The sequence below is a fragment of the Papio anubis genome, chromosome 9 (genome assembly GCF_008728515.1).
Source record: "Papio anubis isolate 15944 chromosome 9, Panubis1.0, whole genome shotgun sequence".
Classification (NCBI taxonomy): Eukaryota; Metazoa; Chordata; class Mammalia; order Primates; family Cercopithecidae; genus Papio; species Papio anubis.
In genome coordinates, this window is record NC_044984.1 from 11,725,357 (window position 1) to 11,741,950 (window position 16,594).

At 42.6% G+C, this 16,594-nt stretch overlaps 1 protein-coding gene across 1 annotated transcript in view; it reads right to left on the reverse strand.

Annotated features, from left to right (window-relative positions):
- LRP6 (LDL receptor related protein 6) overlaps positions 1 to 16,344 on the reverse strand; it is a 149,038-nt gene extending 132,694 nt beyond the window's left edge. Inside the window, exon 1 of the mRNA XM_003906011.4 lies at positions 16,213 to 16,344. Within this exon, the coding sequence (XP_003906060.1) occupies positions 16,213 to 16,267 (55 nt within the window). The 5' untranslated portion in view covers positions 16,268 to 16,344. The remainder of the gene's footprint in view (positions 1 to 16,212) is intronic.
- Between the last annotated feature and the right edge of the window lie 250 nt (positions 16,345 to 16,594).

Sequence of the window (16,594 nt, forward strand, 5' to 3'; positions counted from 1 at the left end):
GCCTACTACAGTTCACTGCACACAGAAATATCATATACATATTTACTAATATTTTGGGGTTTTTATTTGTTTTTTTTTTTTTTTTTTTTTTTTTTTTTTGAGACGGAGTCTCGCTCTGTCGCCCAGGCTGGAGTGCAGTGGCCGGATCTCAGCTCACTGCAAGCTCCGCCTCCCGGGTTTACGCCATTCTCCTGCCTCAGCCTCCCGAGTAGCTGGGACTACAGGCGCCGGCCACCGCGCCCGGCTAGTTTTTTGTATTTTTTTTAGTAGAGACGGGGTTTCACCGCGTTAGCCAGGATGGTCTCGATCTCCTGACCTCGTGATCCGCCCGTCTCGGCCTCCCAAAGTGCTGGGATTACAGGCTTGAGCCACCGCGCCCGGCGGGGTTTTTATTTGTTTTGAGACGAAGTCTCACTCTGTCACCCAGACTGGAGTGCAGCGGCGCAATCTCGGCTCACTGCAACCTCCGACTCCCTGGTTCAAGCGATTCTCCTGCCTCAGCTTCCCGAGTAGCTGGGAATACAGGCATGCGCCACCATGCCCAGCTAATTTTTGTATGTTTAGTAGAGACAAGGTTTCACCATGTTGGCCAGGACTGTCTTGATCTCCTGACCTCGTGATATGCCCACCTCAGCTTCCCAAAGGGCTGGGATTACAGGTGTGAGCCACTGCACCCAGCGGTAAAAGAAGTTTTATTTGTCATAGTCCAAGCCAGCTAAGACTTTTTTTTTTTTTTTGAGATGGAGTCTTGCTCTGTCACCCAGGCTGGAGTGCAATGGCGCAGTCTCAGCTCACTGCAACCTCTGCCCCCTGGGTTCAAGCGATTCTCCTGCCTCAGCCTCCCAAGTAGCTTAGGCTACAGGCACCCATCACAACACCCGGCTAATTTTTGTATTTTTAGTAAAGGCAGGTTTCACCATGTTGGCCAGGCCGGTCTTGAACTCCTAACTTCAAATGATCCACCCAACTCGGCCACCCAAAGTGCTGGGGTAACAGATGTGAGCCAACCCACCTGGCTTGATTTTTTTTCTTCTTCATTTTTGGAGACAGAGTTTCACTCTATCACCCAGGCTGGAGTGCAGTGGTACAAGCTGGGCTTAACGTAACCTGCACCTCCCAGATTCAAGTGATTCTCCTGCCTCAGCCTCCCCAGGAGGTGGGATTACAGGCATCTGCCACCACACTCAGCTAATTTTTTTGTATTTTTACTAGAGACGGGGCTTTGCTACGTCAGCCAGGCTGGTCTTGAACTGCTGACCTCAAGTGATTCAACCTCAAGTGATTCACCCACCTCGCCTCCAAAGTGCTGGGATTACAGGCGTGAGCCACCATGCCCAGCCAAAGCCAGCTAAGATTTGATGGGTTTATTTGTAAGATTTTTTTAAGTGCTTATCAAATATTATAGTTATGTAAAACTAGATTTTAGTTTTCTGTTAAAATGACTGATTTTCTTCAGTTATTAGTCTTTTGTTTTTTTCTTTTTTTTTTTTTTTGACATGGAGTCTCCCTCTGTCACCCAGGCTGGAGTGCAGTGGCGGGATCTCAGCTCACTGCAAGCTCCACCTCCTGGGCTCATGCCATTCTCCTGCCTCAGCCTCCCGAGTAGCTGGGACTACAGGCACCCGCCACCAAACCTGGCTAATTTTTTTTTAATTTTTTTAGTAGAGACGGGGTTTCACCGTGTTAGCCAGGATGGTCCCGATCTCCTGACCTCATGATCAGCCCGCCTCTGCCTCCCAAAGTGCTGGGATTACAGGTGTGAGCCACCGCGCCCCACCTGTTAGTCTGCTTTTAATAAAGAGGTTATTAAAGGTTTTCCTTTGCCTTCTGAATAATCTCCCTAGAAGGCAAAGATTCTGTGTCTTACCAGAATTTCCTATGCTTAATGCTGACTTTATCATGTCCTTTATTACTTAAAACCATATTCACACCCTTGAAAGGGGTAAGGTTCTTTACCATCACATTACTTCCTATGCTTACTTTTTTCAATTTTTTTTTTTTTTAAGAGACAGGGTCTCACTCTGTTGTCCAGACTGGAATACGGTGGCACAATCATGGTTCATTGCGCGGCGCAATCATAGCTCATTGCAGCCTCAAACTCCTGGACTCAAACGATCCTCTTGCCTTGGCCTCCTGAGTAGCTAGGACTACAAGCCTGTAATCTTACGCCCAGCTGATTTTTTAATTTTTGTAGAGACAGGATCCCACCATGTTGCCCAGGCTGGTCTCAAACTCCTGGCCTCAAGTGATCCTTCCATCTTGGCCTCCCTCCCAAAGCACTAAGATTACAGGCATGGGCCACTGCACTGAACTAAAATCTTTTTTTTTTTTTCCGGTCACTTTTGGTTAAATATGTAGCCAAGTGTTTTTTTTCCCACAGTGGCCATGATCCTATTTAATCCAATATTCAAACCTCCTAAATGACGCCTTTTGCACCAATCTCTTTGAGATTTCCCCTGAGGGGCCCTAGAAAATCAAAATTTCCTTCACCTTGTAAAAGAGAGATATTAAAAATAATAGTTTATTTGATCAAACATTATAGGTCATATGGAAAGCACTGTCAAAGTAAGAGAGGCTTACCCTCCCTAAGTTAAATTTGTATAGGTAGAATGTTATTAATAGGGATATTTTGGAAGTTCTATGAAGGTATAAAGCTCCTAGAAATTCATCAATGCCCTCATTGTCCATGTCCATTAATCAGAGTTCTGGTGCTGTTTTGCCTGGTATTAGACAACAGTATAATGTCATCAGTCATAATTTCAGGGATTTTTTTTCCTCAGTGTTAACTTGGTCATAATTTGACTTCTTTAATTTGAATATAATATCTTCTAGTTTGGCTAATGGTTCTCAGTTAAGAATTCACATCATTTACTTATGGAATGACATTACATAGAAGTTAAGGACCTACTCCAGACTGCTAAATATTTTTCCTTGATAATCTTCATATACTCTATACATGCTTGACATATTCGTGGGCCATTACATCTTAGGATTGTATGTCTTTAGATTTTTTTCTCTGCAATGAATACATTCATCCATATACATAAAGGACATGTACTAGCCACTGTTCTTTAAAATAAGGTTAATCGGCTGGGCACGGTGGCTCACACCTTAATCCCAGCACTTCAGGGGGCTGACAGAGGCAGATCACCTGACATGAGGAGTTTGAGACCCACCTGGCCAACATGGCGAAACCCTGGCTCTACTAAAAATACAAAACTTAGCGGGGCGTGGTGGCACGTGCCTGTAATCCCAGCTACCTGGGAGGCTGAGGCAGGAGAATCACTGGAACCCAGAAGGCGGAGGCTGCAGCAAGCCGAAATTGTGCCACTGAACTCCAGCCTGGGCGACAGAGCAAAACTCGTCTGAAAATATAATAATAAAATAAAATAAGGTTAATCATTATGCTTATAGATATGCTTTTGTCTAACACATTTTTGGATTTAGTTTGCGTGCCACAAAAATCAAACTTCCTTGTCAATTTCATTATCTTTTCTAACAAATTTTCATAAGATCTTTCACTTTTAAGATTATCAGTAATAGGTTAATCATCACCGTTTTAAGTCTTTCATCATCTACAGATAGTTTTCTGTTTTACTCTGATGCTTCCCTGAAAGCACTTACAAATCAGCTACAGGCCAGACTGCACTTGTCTTCAATAAAAAAGGGCTATGGGCCAGGTGTGGTTGCTCAAGCCTGTAATACCAACACTTTGGGAGGTTGACATGGGCATATCACTGGAGCCCAAGAGTTCCAGACCAGCCTGGGCAACTTGGCGAAACCCCTTCTCTACAAAAAAAAAAAAAAAAATTAGCTGGGCGTAGTGGCACGCACCTGTGGACGCAGCTACGAGGGAGGCTGAGATGGGAGGATCGCTTGAGTCCAGGAGGTCAAGGCTTCAGTGACCCAAGATTGCGCCACTGCACTGCAGCCTGGGTGACAAAGTGAGACTCCGTCTCAAAAAAAAAAAAAGAAAGAAAAAGAAAAACGACTATGCCAGGTAACCTGAACACAGGCTTCTGATGGCATCACTTAAATAACTCTGAGACCACACCAGCGGACTGAGTCAGGATTTCCAAACAGCTAGTAGAGAAAACAAATGGGTTCGTGAGACTGCTAACACAGATCCAGCAGAACAAGAATTAATTACATAGGACTGAATAAATTGATGAAGGATGATTATGGGTTTCGTTTGAAATACTGCTGATGCCTTAGTGTCCTATTTTCTGGATATAAGGAACCCCTTTCTCTTTTCTCTGAAGCTATCTATAACCGACAACAATTTAAGGAGACTATGCTTTTGTAAACCGAAATAAACATTTATCTTTTTCCCCCGCCTTACTCCTCCAGAATTCAAAAACTCTTATTGAGTATTTTTATTTTCATGGCAATATAGTTATTTGCAAAGGTTCAAGGAGTCTGCCTCCTAGCTGGAAACACTACTTATGCAACCAAGCCTTTGGAATGCCACATTTGAAGATATTCATTTAATCAAGTATGACCAGACACTTTTAAGTTACAGTTGACTTTATGAACCAATGCTTAGTCCTCTTAGGAAAACTGGCCTGGTAACTGGCTTAATTCACCAGCCTTGCAGGTGAATTAAGAAAGATCACTTCCCGGCAGGCTCAAAAATCCTAGAATATTTTGGGAACTTCAGGAAAGGAATTCACCCAAATTTATAGATATTGCAAGTGAAATCTGATGGTCAGTTCTTGACTTACCTTTATAGTCTTAAGAGGCAATTTTTTTTTTTTTTTTGAGACGGAGTCTCGCTCTGTCGCCCAGGCTGGACTGCAGTGGCCGGATCTCAGCTCACTGCAAGCTCCGCCTCCCGGGTTTACGCCATTCTCCTGCCTCAGCCTCCCGAACAGCGGGGACTACAGGCGCCCGACACCTCGCCCAGCTAGTTTTTTGTATTTTTTAGTAGAAATGGGGTTTCACCGTGTTAGCCAGGATGGTCTCGATCTCCTGACCTCGTGATCCTCCCGTCTCGGCCTCCCAAAGTGCTGGGATTACAGGCTTGAGCCACCGTGCCCGGCCTCAAGAGGCATTTTAAAGTCCAATCATATTTCTTAAAAAAACTTTCAGCAAGGCAGTATTAAAAGACCTATTATATGATAGATTACTATTCTTGCTACACTTATGTAAATAATCAGGTCAAATCTAATGAGATCAACTTCTCAATGACTCTTATTGCATTGTCAACAGTGACTGATTTTGTTTTAAACAACAGGGGGACTGACCAGTGCTCATCACAATTGCCCATTACTTACTCATTGACTTGGCTTGAATAAACTTTAGTCAGGATTCCCTTCTCCCCACAAATTCCTAAACTTCGGCTTGCCCTAAGTTTAAGAAAGTAAATGCACAACTTCTTCCCTCATTCTGACCATCAGCTGACTGCAGAAAAAATAAATAAATAAATAAAATGCTTTCCAGTTAAACAGTCCTGGTCATGCAATCTGCTCACCCCTACCTATTTGGCCCACGCTCCCACAAAGTTCCTGCAAGCCCTGCTTACTTCTCCTTTCTATAAAAGAAAAGCCTTTTTTGGTTTGATTTTGAAATGTGTTGCAGATCCTGTAGTGAGCACGTGCTTCTACTGCAAAAATCCTTTCAAATAAAGTCTCCCCTTACCTAAGTCTACCTTTGTTTTTGCTTTTTCGGTTTGGTCACTTTTTTTTTTTTTTTTTTTTTGAGACAGAGTCTCACTCTGTCACCCAGGCTGGAGTGCAGTGGCACGATCTTGGCTCACTGCAACCTCCGCCTCCCGGGTTCAAGCGATTCTTTCTCCTCGGCCTCTCAAGTAGCTGGGATTATAGACACCACCAGGCCTGGCTAATTTTTTTTGTATGTTTTTGTAGAGATGAGGTTTCACTGTGTTGTCCAGGCTGGTCTCAAACTCCTAAGCTCAAGCGATACTCTGCCATACCCTTCCAAAGTGCTGCGATTACAGGTGTGAGTCACTGCACCTTGGCCTCAGCTTTGTTTTTATTTACAGTGTAAGTACTATCACAAGCTACCTATTGGCAAATGCCAAAGTTTACATTAATATGTATTTCTCTTTATCAAAGTCATCAGTATCTCTTTCAAAACCACAATAAGGCCCAGGTAAAGTCAGGTACATACAAAAAGTCCTGCATGTAAAATTACTGTCCAGAGTACAAACACTCTGGCCTTAGTCATTCATCTTTCTGATTTATAAAACAAAGGAGTTGGCCCAGGTCATTTCTAATATTCCTTCTATTTTCTTACTCTAGATATGAATTTAGAAAAAAGATTTAACTGTGACAGGACAACTAACAGGGCTATACAGAAACACAAGATACTGATGAACTATTTAGTGCTTCTCCAGCAGAAAAATGGGAACTTAAGTATTTTTTAGACCAGGCACAGTGGCTCATGACTGTAATCCCAACACTTTGGGAGGCAGCGGCAGGTGGATCACTGAGCCCAGGAGTTCAAGGCCAGCCTGAGTAACATGGTGAAACCCTATCTCTACAAACAATACAAAAACTTAGGTGGGAGGATAGGATCACCTGAGCCTGGGAAGGTCCAGGCTGCAGTGAGCAATGATCGCGCCACTGCACTCCAGCCTGGGTGACAGAGACCCCCGCTTAAAACAAACAAACATAGGCCACAGTGATGGCTCATGCCCGTAATCCCAGCACTTTGGAAGGCTGAGGCGGGCAGATCATTTGAGGTCAGGAGTTCGAGACCAGCCTGACCAACATGGCCAAATCCCGTCTCTACTAAAAATACAAAAATTAGCCAGCATGGTGGCACACACCTGTAGTCCCAGTTACTCAGGAGGCTGAGGCACGAGAATCACTTGAACCCGGGAAGCGGAGTTTGCAGTGAGCGGAGACTGTGCCACTGCACTCCTGCTTGGGTGATGAAGCAAGACTCTGTTTCCAAAAAAACATATTTTTTAACATATATTTCAGTAACTTCAAAAGCTGGATTCAGAAGTAATTTCTCAAGGTAAAGACTCCAATAATCAAATCCACACTCATTTGAAAGTATTTAATATATCCATACAATGGAATATTACTCAGCCATTAAAAGGAATGAAGTATTGACACATGCAACATGAATGAACCCTGAAAATGTGCTAAGTGATAGAAGTTAGACACAAAAGGCCACATATTTTATTCCATTTATATGAAATATTCAGAATAGGCAAATTCATAGAGACAGCAAGTAAATTCATGGTTACCATAGGCTGAGGAAAGGGACAAATGGGAAGTGTATGCATTTTCAGGGAGCGAGGGATAAGCATTCTGGAATGAGACAGTGGTGATGTTGTACAACCCTGTGACTATACTGAAAGTCACTGAATTAGACATTGTACAATGGAAATTTTTACTGTATGTGAATTATATCTCCAAAAAACTTGGTTTAAAAAAGTACTTGATAGGCCTGGTGCGGTGGCTCACGCCTGTAATCCCAGCACTTTGCGAGGCCAAGGCAGGTGGATCACGAGGTCAGGAGATCGAGATCATCCTGGCAAACACGGTGAAACCCTATCTATACTAAAAAAATACAAAAAAAAATAGCCAGGGGTAGTGGCAGGCACCTGTAGTCCCAGCTACTCAGGAGGCTGAGGTGGGAGAATCGCGTGAACCTGAGAGGCAGAGCTTGCAGTGAGCCCAGATCGCACCACTGCACTCCAAAGCAAGACTCCGTCTCAAAAAAAAAAAAAAAAAGTACTTGATAGAAGGGGCGTAATGGAAAAAAAAAAAAGAAAAGAAAAGAAAGAAAAAAGTACTTGAGGCCAGGCACGGTGGCTCATGCCTGTAATTCCAGCACTTTGGGAAACCAAGGCGGGAGGATCGCATGAGCCCAGGAATTTAAGACTAGTCTGAGCAACATAGTAAGACCCTGTCTCTATAAAAAAAAAAAAAAAAAAAAAAAAAAACATTAAAAATGAACCGGGTGTGGCAGCACGTGCCTGTAGTCCCAGCTACTCGGGAGGCTGAGGCAGGAGGATCTCCTGAGCCCAGGAGGTCCAGTCTGCAGTGAGCCGTGATAGCATCACACCACACTCCAGCCTAGAAAACACAGTGAGACCCTGTCTCTAAAAAAAAAAAAAAAAAACTAATTATATTAATGCAATAATTATATCCTGAAACCTGAAAACTCATTATGTAATCCACACCTTGAATTCAATCTCAGACAAGGACATGTTGATTTTTTTTTAGTAGTCTATTTAATATATCTAATCTGTGCTAAGAAATCTTTATTTATTTTGAAAGACAGGGTTTTGTCTGTCATATGGAGTACAGTGGCATGATCACAGCTCACTGTAGCCTTGAATTCCTGGGCTCAAGCGATCCTCCTGCCTCAGCCTTCTAAGCAGCTGGAACTACAAGCATGTGCCATCATGACCAGCTAATTTTTTAATTTTTTTATAGAAATGGAGGTCTTGCTATGTTTCCCAGGCTGGTCTTGAACTCCTGACCTCAAGTGATCCTCTCGCCTTGGCCTCCCAAAGAGATGGGCTCACACTGAGCCACCATGACCCAGACTAAGAAATCTTTGTAATCGTTACAAATTTATAACTTAACTATAGCTAATGAACGACTGAGACAAAACACAAAATGACATTCCAAATAAACGTCATAAAAATTCACATCTTTTTATATTACTTTAAATGTAAAATTTACAGTGCTCAATATGTGCAAACCTCTGGTACACGGCGCATATAAAGGGGAAAAACATCTTTTCTTCAAAAACTTTCCATCAAAAGCTATTTCTGCATTAGCATAGATCTAGAATGTTACAAATAAAGACAATATAATGCACAGCTAAGAATTCAAGGTAATGAAGTTCACTTGTCACCTTTCTCAGACTTGTACAATATAGTATCTTTAAGCTGGATATATGGATATATAGTACTTAAATTATACCTACCAATAAAGCTAGTCAATAGTGAGGAAGACTCCTATCCCTGTAATCCTTTACTTATAGTTTGGGTCTAGGAGTGATAAAACAATGACTAAAACCATTAGAGAAAAATAGCCTCCCAGTCAAACATATATAATTTGATAAAGGTAGGTTTCCAATATTTGGGTGACTATTTTCCTGGGGGAAAAAAAAAGACGACAGCTGGGTGCAGCAGCTCATGCCTGTAATCCCAGCACTTTGCAAAGCAAGTGGATCCCCTGAGGTCAGGAGTTCGAGACCAGCCTGGCCAATATGGTGAAACCCCATCTCTATTAAAAACACAAAAATTAGGTAGGCATGATAGTGGGCACTTGTAATCCCAGTTACTTGGGAGGCTGAGGCAATCACTTGAACCCAGGAGGCAGAGGTCGCAATGAGCTAAGATCATGCCACAGCACTCCAGCCTGGGTGACAGAGCGAGACTCCATCTATTAAAAAAAAAAAAAAAAAAAAAAGACTACTGCTTGGCATGTTATTGAGTCTCATCAATAACTTTAGGCCTGGTGTTAATAACTTACATAACTTAATGTAGTTTTTTGCCTGAAAATATAATTTCATTTTGTATCCCCAATCTCCTCCTGAAATTAGTTCCAAAATATTTAAGCACTTATACGTGGCCCTTCCAAGCAAGATATTACAGAAACTACAAGTTATGATACTGCTAAAAGGATCACAGTATCAAAGAATCAATAATCTTGACCAGAGTCCAAGCACATTTTAATATTTTCTAGCATCACACCCAAACAGCTTGAACCTTTAGTGAGAATACTCACTGCCACAAATAACACGAACAGCTTGAGAAACAAAAGCACATATGAATAATACCAAATAACCTTGTTTCCTTGTATTAATGTACTGACAAACTGTATTTTAAGACAAATAATTTTAAGAGCAAACAACCTGTTCTTATGTATATTTGACTAAATTTCAAAGTTATTCATATAAAAGTGTTTTATTCACTGAAGTGACGCTTACTTTACAGAAGATAAACACCCTTATCCAAAGCGAAAACATGCAATGCAGAAACTCAGTATAGTATCCAGCCACTCCACAGAAAAAAATCCACCGAATAATTGTTGTGAACAAATAACGCAATTTCTCAATTAGATGTCTTGATAAAATTATTTTGCCCATCCTTAACTCTTTAATAAGTATCACAATCATTTGAACTGTCTATTCTCTAGCTTATTTACAATAATCATCACCTAAAATAGTTAAGGCTGCAATCCTTTAGAAAATAAATTTAGTAAGTAATTGTCATTCCGTTTTATATCAAAACAGAAACTGTCATAAGTAAAAGTATTTCATGGAGCTTTTATTTCAGTTGCAGAAGAATCAAAAAAATTCCAAAACCACTGGCCTAAAACTATCAACTGCCAACAACAGTGCCCGCGACACAGCAGACACTTAAAATGTTTTACCAGTCTTTCCAGAGCATAATGTTTCTTTTAATTTGGCCATCTTAATAAAAGCAACCATTTATTCAATGTCTACTATTGACTGTGCGCTGTACTACCCCTTCACAAACATTTCATCAGTTCTCACGAAGCCTTGTAAGTTATAACCCCACCTAACAGGAAAGGAAATAACTTGTCCAAAGTAACACAGAGTGGCAGAAGAGTTTAACTTCTGTTTAACAACAAGTCATGTATTTCTACTATAGTACCTTCTATATAGTCTTCTCTAAGTATAAACTTTCAATAGAATTTCTATAATGAAAATGATCTTTCTCAGAGTAGTTACACGTGGCCTAAATAGCACTAAACATTGTTTTTCCAGTATGCTCAAAATATTTAAACAAAAAATATACGGTCTCATAAAATATTTCCATTAATATATCCCTTCCCAGAATCCCCTTTGATATTTAAACAGTCTTTTCTGACAGCCAAAGCATACAGAAGGACACAGTAGTTGAGTACAGCAAATAGAAAAACTTCCAATTAAAGCAAAGGAAAAAAATCTCTTAAAAACTGAACCACAGGAAATCACTATTAGCCCTTCTAATAACAAGCTAAAACCTTAAAACTTAATAACCAGACAAATTATCTAGCCAAATGAGCAAACCTGAAGCAGGTACGTAAATAGGGATGACAGTAACAAATTAATTTATATGAAATTGTCAACAAATATTAACGTAATACTTGACAAGTTTGGAAAATAATAGGTTAAACAAAGTTAAAACCATTCTCTTTACCTCAGGACTTTTCAGAACCCTTAATGTGTTAACACGAATTCTAATCTCCAAATAAAGTATACAGATTACACAAGGTTACACAGCAAATTCAGAACCATAACTTAATTCTCCTGATTCCCACTCCAAAATTTGTTCTACTTCCCCAAGACTTTATAATACCTGATTTTAAAGGAAGAAAAGGATCACTTCTATAGAAATACAAGATGCGAAACATTAGTGGTTTGTTCCAACAATATTTACCACCAGCCCACCAAAACAAAAAAAGTAACAAATAATTTTTATATAACAAGCCTCCTCAAAAAAAGCTAAGAAGGCCAGGCGCGGTGGCTCACGCCTGCAATCCCAACACTTTGGGAGGCAGAGGTGGGTGGATCATCTGAGGTTAGGAGTTCGAAACCAACCTAACCAATAGGTGAAACCCCATCTCTACTAAAAATACAAAAATTAGGCCGGGCGCGGTGGCTCACACTTGTAATCCCAGCACTTTGGGAGATCAAGGTGGGTGGATAACTTGAGGTCAGGAGTTCAAGACCAGCCTGACCAAAATGGCAAAACCCCATCTCTACTAAAAATATAAAAATTATCCAGGCATGGTGGTGTGCACCTGTGGTCCCAGCTACTCGGGAGGCTGAAACAGGAGAACTGCTTGAACCCAGGAGGCAGAGGTTGCAGTGAGCTGACATCATGCCATTGCACTCCAGCCTGGGCGACAGGGTAAGACATCGTCTTAAAAAAAAAAAAAAATACAAAAATTAGTCAGGCATGGTGGCAGGCGCCTGTAGTCTCAGCTACTCAGGAGGCTGAGACAGGAGAATCGCTTGAACCCAAGAGGCGGAGACTGCAGTGAGCCGAGATCATGCGCACTGCACTTCAGCCTGAGCGACAGAGTAAGACTCCGTCTAAAAAAAAAAAACAAGCTAAGAAATAGTATTTCACAGATTACACACACCGATGGTATTCCAAAACCTATATTCTTATCAAAAATACTTCCTGTAGAAAATCAGATATTATTTTTTCTAATCAGTATCTGAATGGAACTAAGAGAATAGTAAGGATGGCAACCTAAACCGTGAGGCCCATTAGATTAGGGAACACGTTTGTTTTGCTCACCATCAGTACCAGAGGCTGATATATAGGAGGTATTCCATACATATTTGCTAAAGAATGAGTAATAAATCCCTGCCCTATCTTTAATTAACCTACCTTTATTAAATTACAGTGATCTCTGAATCTGAGTTTCCCCACTTACAAATAAAGTGGTGAGGCTCAAATGACCAAGATCCCTTTCACTTTTAAGAACGTGTGAATCTGGCTGGGCACAGTGGCTCACGCCTGTAATCCCAGCACTTTGGGAGGCCACGGCAGGCGGATCACCAGGTCAGATAGAGACTATCCTGGCTAACACAGTGAAACCCCGTCTCTACTAAAAAATACAAAAAAATTAGCCAGGGGTGGTGGCAGATGCCTGTAGTCCCAGCTACTCAGGAGGCTGAGGCAGGAGAATGGCTTGAACCTGGGAGGTGGAGCTTGCAGTGAGCTGAGATCGCGCCACTGCACTTCAACCTGGCCAACAGAGCGAGACTCCATCTCAAAAAAATAAATAAAGAATGTGTGAATCTGCACCTGTAATTCCAGAACTTTGAGAGGTGGAGGTGGGAGGATCACTTGAGCCCAGGAGTTTAAGACCATCCTGGGCAACATAGCAAGACCCTGGCTCTATAAAAATTTAGAAGTTAGCCAAGTGTTATGTCACACAACTGTGGTCCCAGCTACTTGGGAGGTTGAGGTGGGAGGATCACATGAGCACAGGAGGTCCAGGCTGCAGTGAGCAGTGATCATGCCACTGCACTCCAGCCTAGGCAACAGAGCAAGACCCTACCTCAGAAAAAACAAACAAACAAACAAAAAGGCAATTCGTGAACCTGGCCAAGCATGGTGGCTCACACCTGTAATCCCAGCACCTTGAGAGGATCACTTGAGGCCAGGAATTGGAGACCAGCCTGGGCAACATATCAAGACACCCCCACACCCACCCCATATCTACCAAAAATTTGGGGCATAGTGGCATGTGCCTGTAGTTCAGAGCTTTCGGAGGATGAAGCAGGAGGATCACTTAAGCCCAAGACTTTGAGACTGCAATGAGCTGTGATCACACCACTGCACCCCAGACTGGGTAATGAAGCAGGACTATGTCTCTTTAAAAAAAAGAAAAGAAAAGAAAAGAAAAAATTGTGAACGTTATACAAACTAAATCTCAAATCCTGAAAGCATTTGAGGGTATGTCCTTGAACAAGCAAAAACTATAACAAAAAGTAACATTAACAAGGCACTTTATAGGCCGGGCGCGGTGGCTCAAGCCTGTAATCCCAGCACTTTGGGAGGCCGAGACGGGCGGATCACGAGGTCAGGAGACCGAGACCATCCTGGTTAATATGGTGAAACCCCGTCTCTACTAAAAAGTACAAAAAAAAAACTAGCCGGGCAAGGTGGCGGGCGCCTGTAGTCCCAGCTACTTGGGAGGCTGAGGCAGGAGAATGGCGTGAACCCGGGAGGCAGAGCTTGTAGTGAGCTGAGATCTGGCCACTGCACTCCAGCCTGGGCGATAGAGCGAAACTCCGTCTCAAAAAAAAAAAAAAAAAAAAAAAAAACAAGGCACTTTATATTATTTCATTTAAAACACCCAATAACCCTGCAAACTAGTCAGGTATCATTATCCACATTTTACCAGTAAAGAAACTGAGACCTAGAGAAGTGAACTAGACCAGAACCACAAAGTTATGAAGTTGTGACGCCTGGGCTTTAAATCCAAGGTTTTAGTATTGAAATTCCCCAGTCTTTATACCTTATCATGTGATGATACAGATAGGGACACAGCACTAACAGTGTTCCCTGGCTTTCTGCTATTGATTCAACAGGGATACAGGACAGAAGGTCTCCCAAACTCTCACAATACCCCATCACACCCAGTCAATGTTAAACCTCCAATTCTTTGTAGGAAAAAAAAAAATGATCTAAACGCAACAAATCAATCAGATTTTTCTCATTAGAGCCCATGGTTGACTACATATCTTTACTGTAACAGAGGATGACATTCTCAAAGAATGAATTCTCAATTACGAACAAAAATATTTTACATCAAAAGGCAGTTTTACTTCAAATAATATGTACTCACAGCTAAGTACAGTACTGTTACATATTAGAAGACCACCTTACACCATATTTTGCCACATTTAAAACGAGAGCTCCACTTCTGAAAACTTTCCTAGTGGAAACAAGACAATTTAAACTATTACCTCTTTCAGGTCTTGTTACATAAACAAGTGCAACCTATCTAAATTCGAATAATGAACAAACCCAGCTCTGGTCTCAAAGCTAGCGTTAAAATAAACAAACGGCATTTACATCACACATTTCTCCTCCAAGAAATACAACTGGACAACCAGAAACATTCCAAGTTGTAAGTTTCCCCACGACTCTAACCAATCAGATGGTTCTCATATTTGTCAATCTTATTAACCTTATGTCTTAAATACATATTCTTATGTCAAATACAGTTGTTTCTAATAGCTATAGCAAAACCCCTTTCAATATAGTATACCATAATAAAATAAGTATATTAAACCTCTCCAGTACATAACACTTCATTAAATTTTCTGCCACAAAAATCTAATGAGCACTACCTTTTCTGGGGTTTACATGTGGGAAAACTTTGTAATATGCTTAGAGTATCAAGTGTAAGTAATATAACATGCAAACACAATGCTGCATTACTATAGAGTAACTGAACAAAGTATTTCGCCTCCTCCAAAAAAAAGTCATTCTTATCCAAAATACATATCCACAATACACACAAAAATATACACCTGTCATAGACTATTAGTTACTATTAGTGTTATGTAAACTTAATCAGTTTGGAGGACTTAACAAAAGTTTAGCTTGTTAACACCTAAAAATCTCCAGCGACCAGAGGTCCCACGCCTGAAAAGAACTTACCATGAACGCCAGTGAGAATTTTAACTAACCAAAACTACAAGCCACCGTATCCAAAAGCAGTACTTAAATTCCTCTGCTGGTAAAAATGCTCCACAGCCATCTCAAGTTCAACACTGAGTAGTTTGAGAAGAGCGGCCGAAGGGCCAGTCAAAAATCTTTGTGAACTGTCACAAAAGTCACAGAGCATGTGTCAGCTCTGCAGTGCAATTCAAAACATCATAGTACACTCGAATTCAAGCGATTCCCAGAGCAAATTATCTAGAACAGCCTATGCAATTTACCAAAGTGCCAAGCAGTCCCCAGGGGAGCAGAGCAAATTATCATTTTGGTCCCAGGACCGGCTCCTCTTCACACGAGGATGAATTTCCCTAGTAATGCCAACTGTACACTTGCACACTCCGAAAATAGGGGCAAGCCGTGAATACCAGAGGTTACAAGGGCAATGTTTTGTTTTATTATGGACTGAAGCTCAGAATGTCCCCAGTGCTGAAACGCTCGACCTATAACCCCGGAGTCACTTTCCAACTGCGCTCTCACCCAGGATCATTATATCCCAAACGGAAGCCAATTATTACCTGTAACAAGGCCTGGAAAAAATAGTAAGAGGGCTTTAAAAGTTCAACTAAGAAACACCGAAACGGGGTGGGGAGTGGGTGGGGGGGGGCTTCGATGGATAAGGTCAACCTTAAAGCATCTCGGGCTCAAACATTTTAAAAGCCAAAATACGTACAAAGACCCTCTTCCCTGGAAGACCCCAGGCAGAGAGAGGCACACAGACACTCAGTCATCCCGACAGAATGGGGTGCCAAAGGTTCCCTAAGATCAGCCGCCCGGATCGAGGCTCCGATGTGTCCGGGAAAGGTCCGGGAAGCCAGGCCAGGTCCGCATTGTGGCCGGGCGGTGCGCGCAGCCCCTGCTCCCGGGCCCCTTTCTCTCCCCCTCCCCACGACCAGGCCTCTCCCTGCTCCTCTCCCCTTCTCCCTCCCTCCGTCCCTCTCCTCCCCCTAGACACAGAAAACAAGGCCACCTCCCCTCGAACCCCACCAACTTTCCAATGCCCCCACTCTTCCCACCTCTCAGGAGCACACAGAAGCTGCAGGCCAGGAGGCTCCTCAGGACGGCCCCCATCTTCCCTTCTCGCGTTCTCTTCTCTCACCGGCGAGGGGTGGCCAGAAGAGGGGGAGGCGAGGAGCCGGGGCGGCCGCCGCAGCGGCAGGGCTGCACGCTCATGCTTCCCAGCTTCCCAGCGAAAGAAGAAAGAAAGGGGCACGTCAAGGTTCCGCGCGCGCCGCCGCCGCCGCCCTCTCTACCGCGCCGCTCGGCCCCGGGCTCGCGCGACGCCAGCGTCTGCTTCCATCCCGCCACCTCCTCCCCCGGCGCCCCGCTTCCCCCGCGCAGCTCCTCATTCAGCCTCTGCCTCGCGCAGCGGCGCAGGGATACGGTCGGCACCGCCTC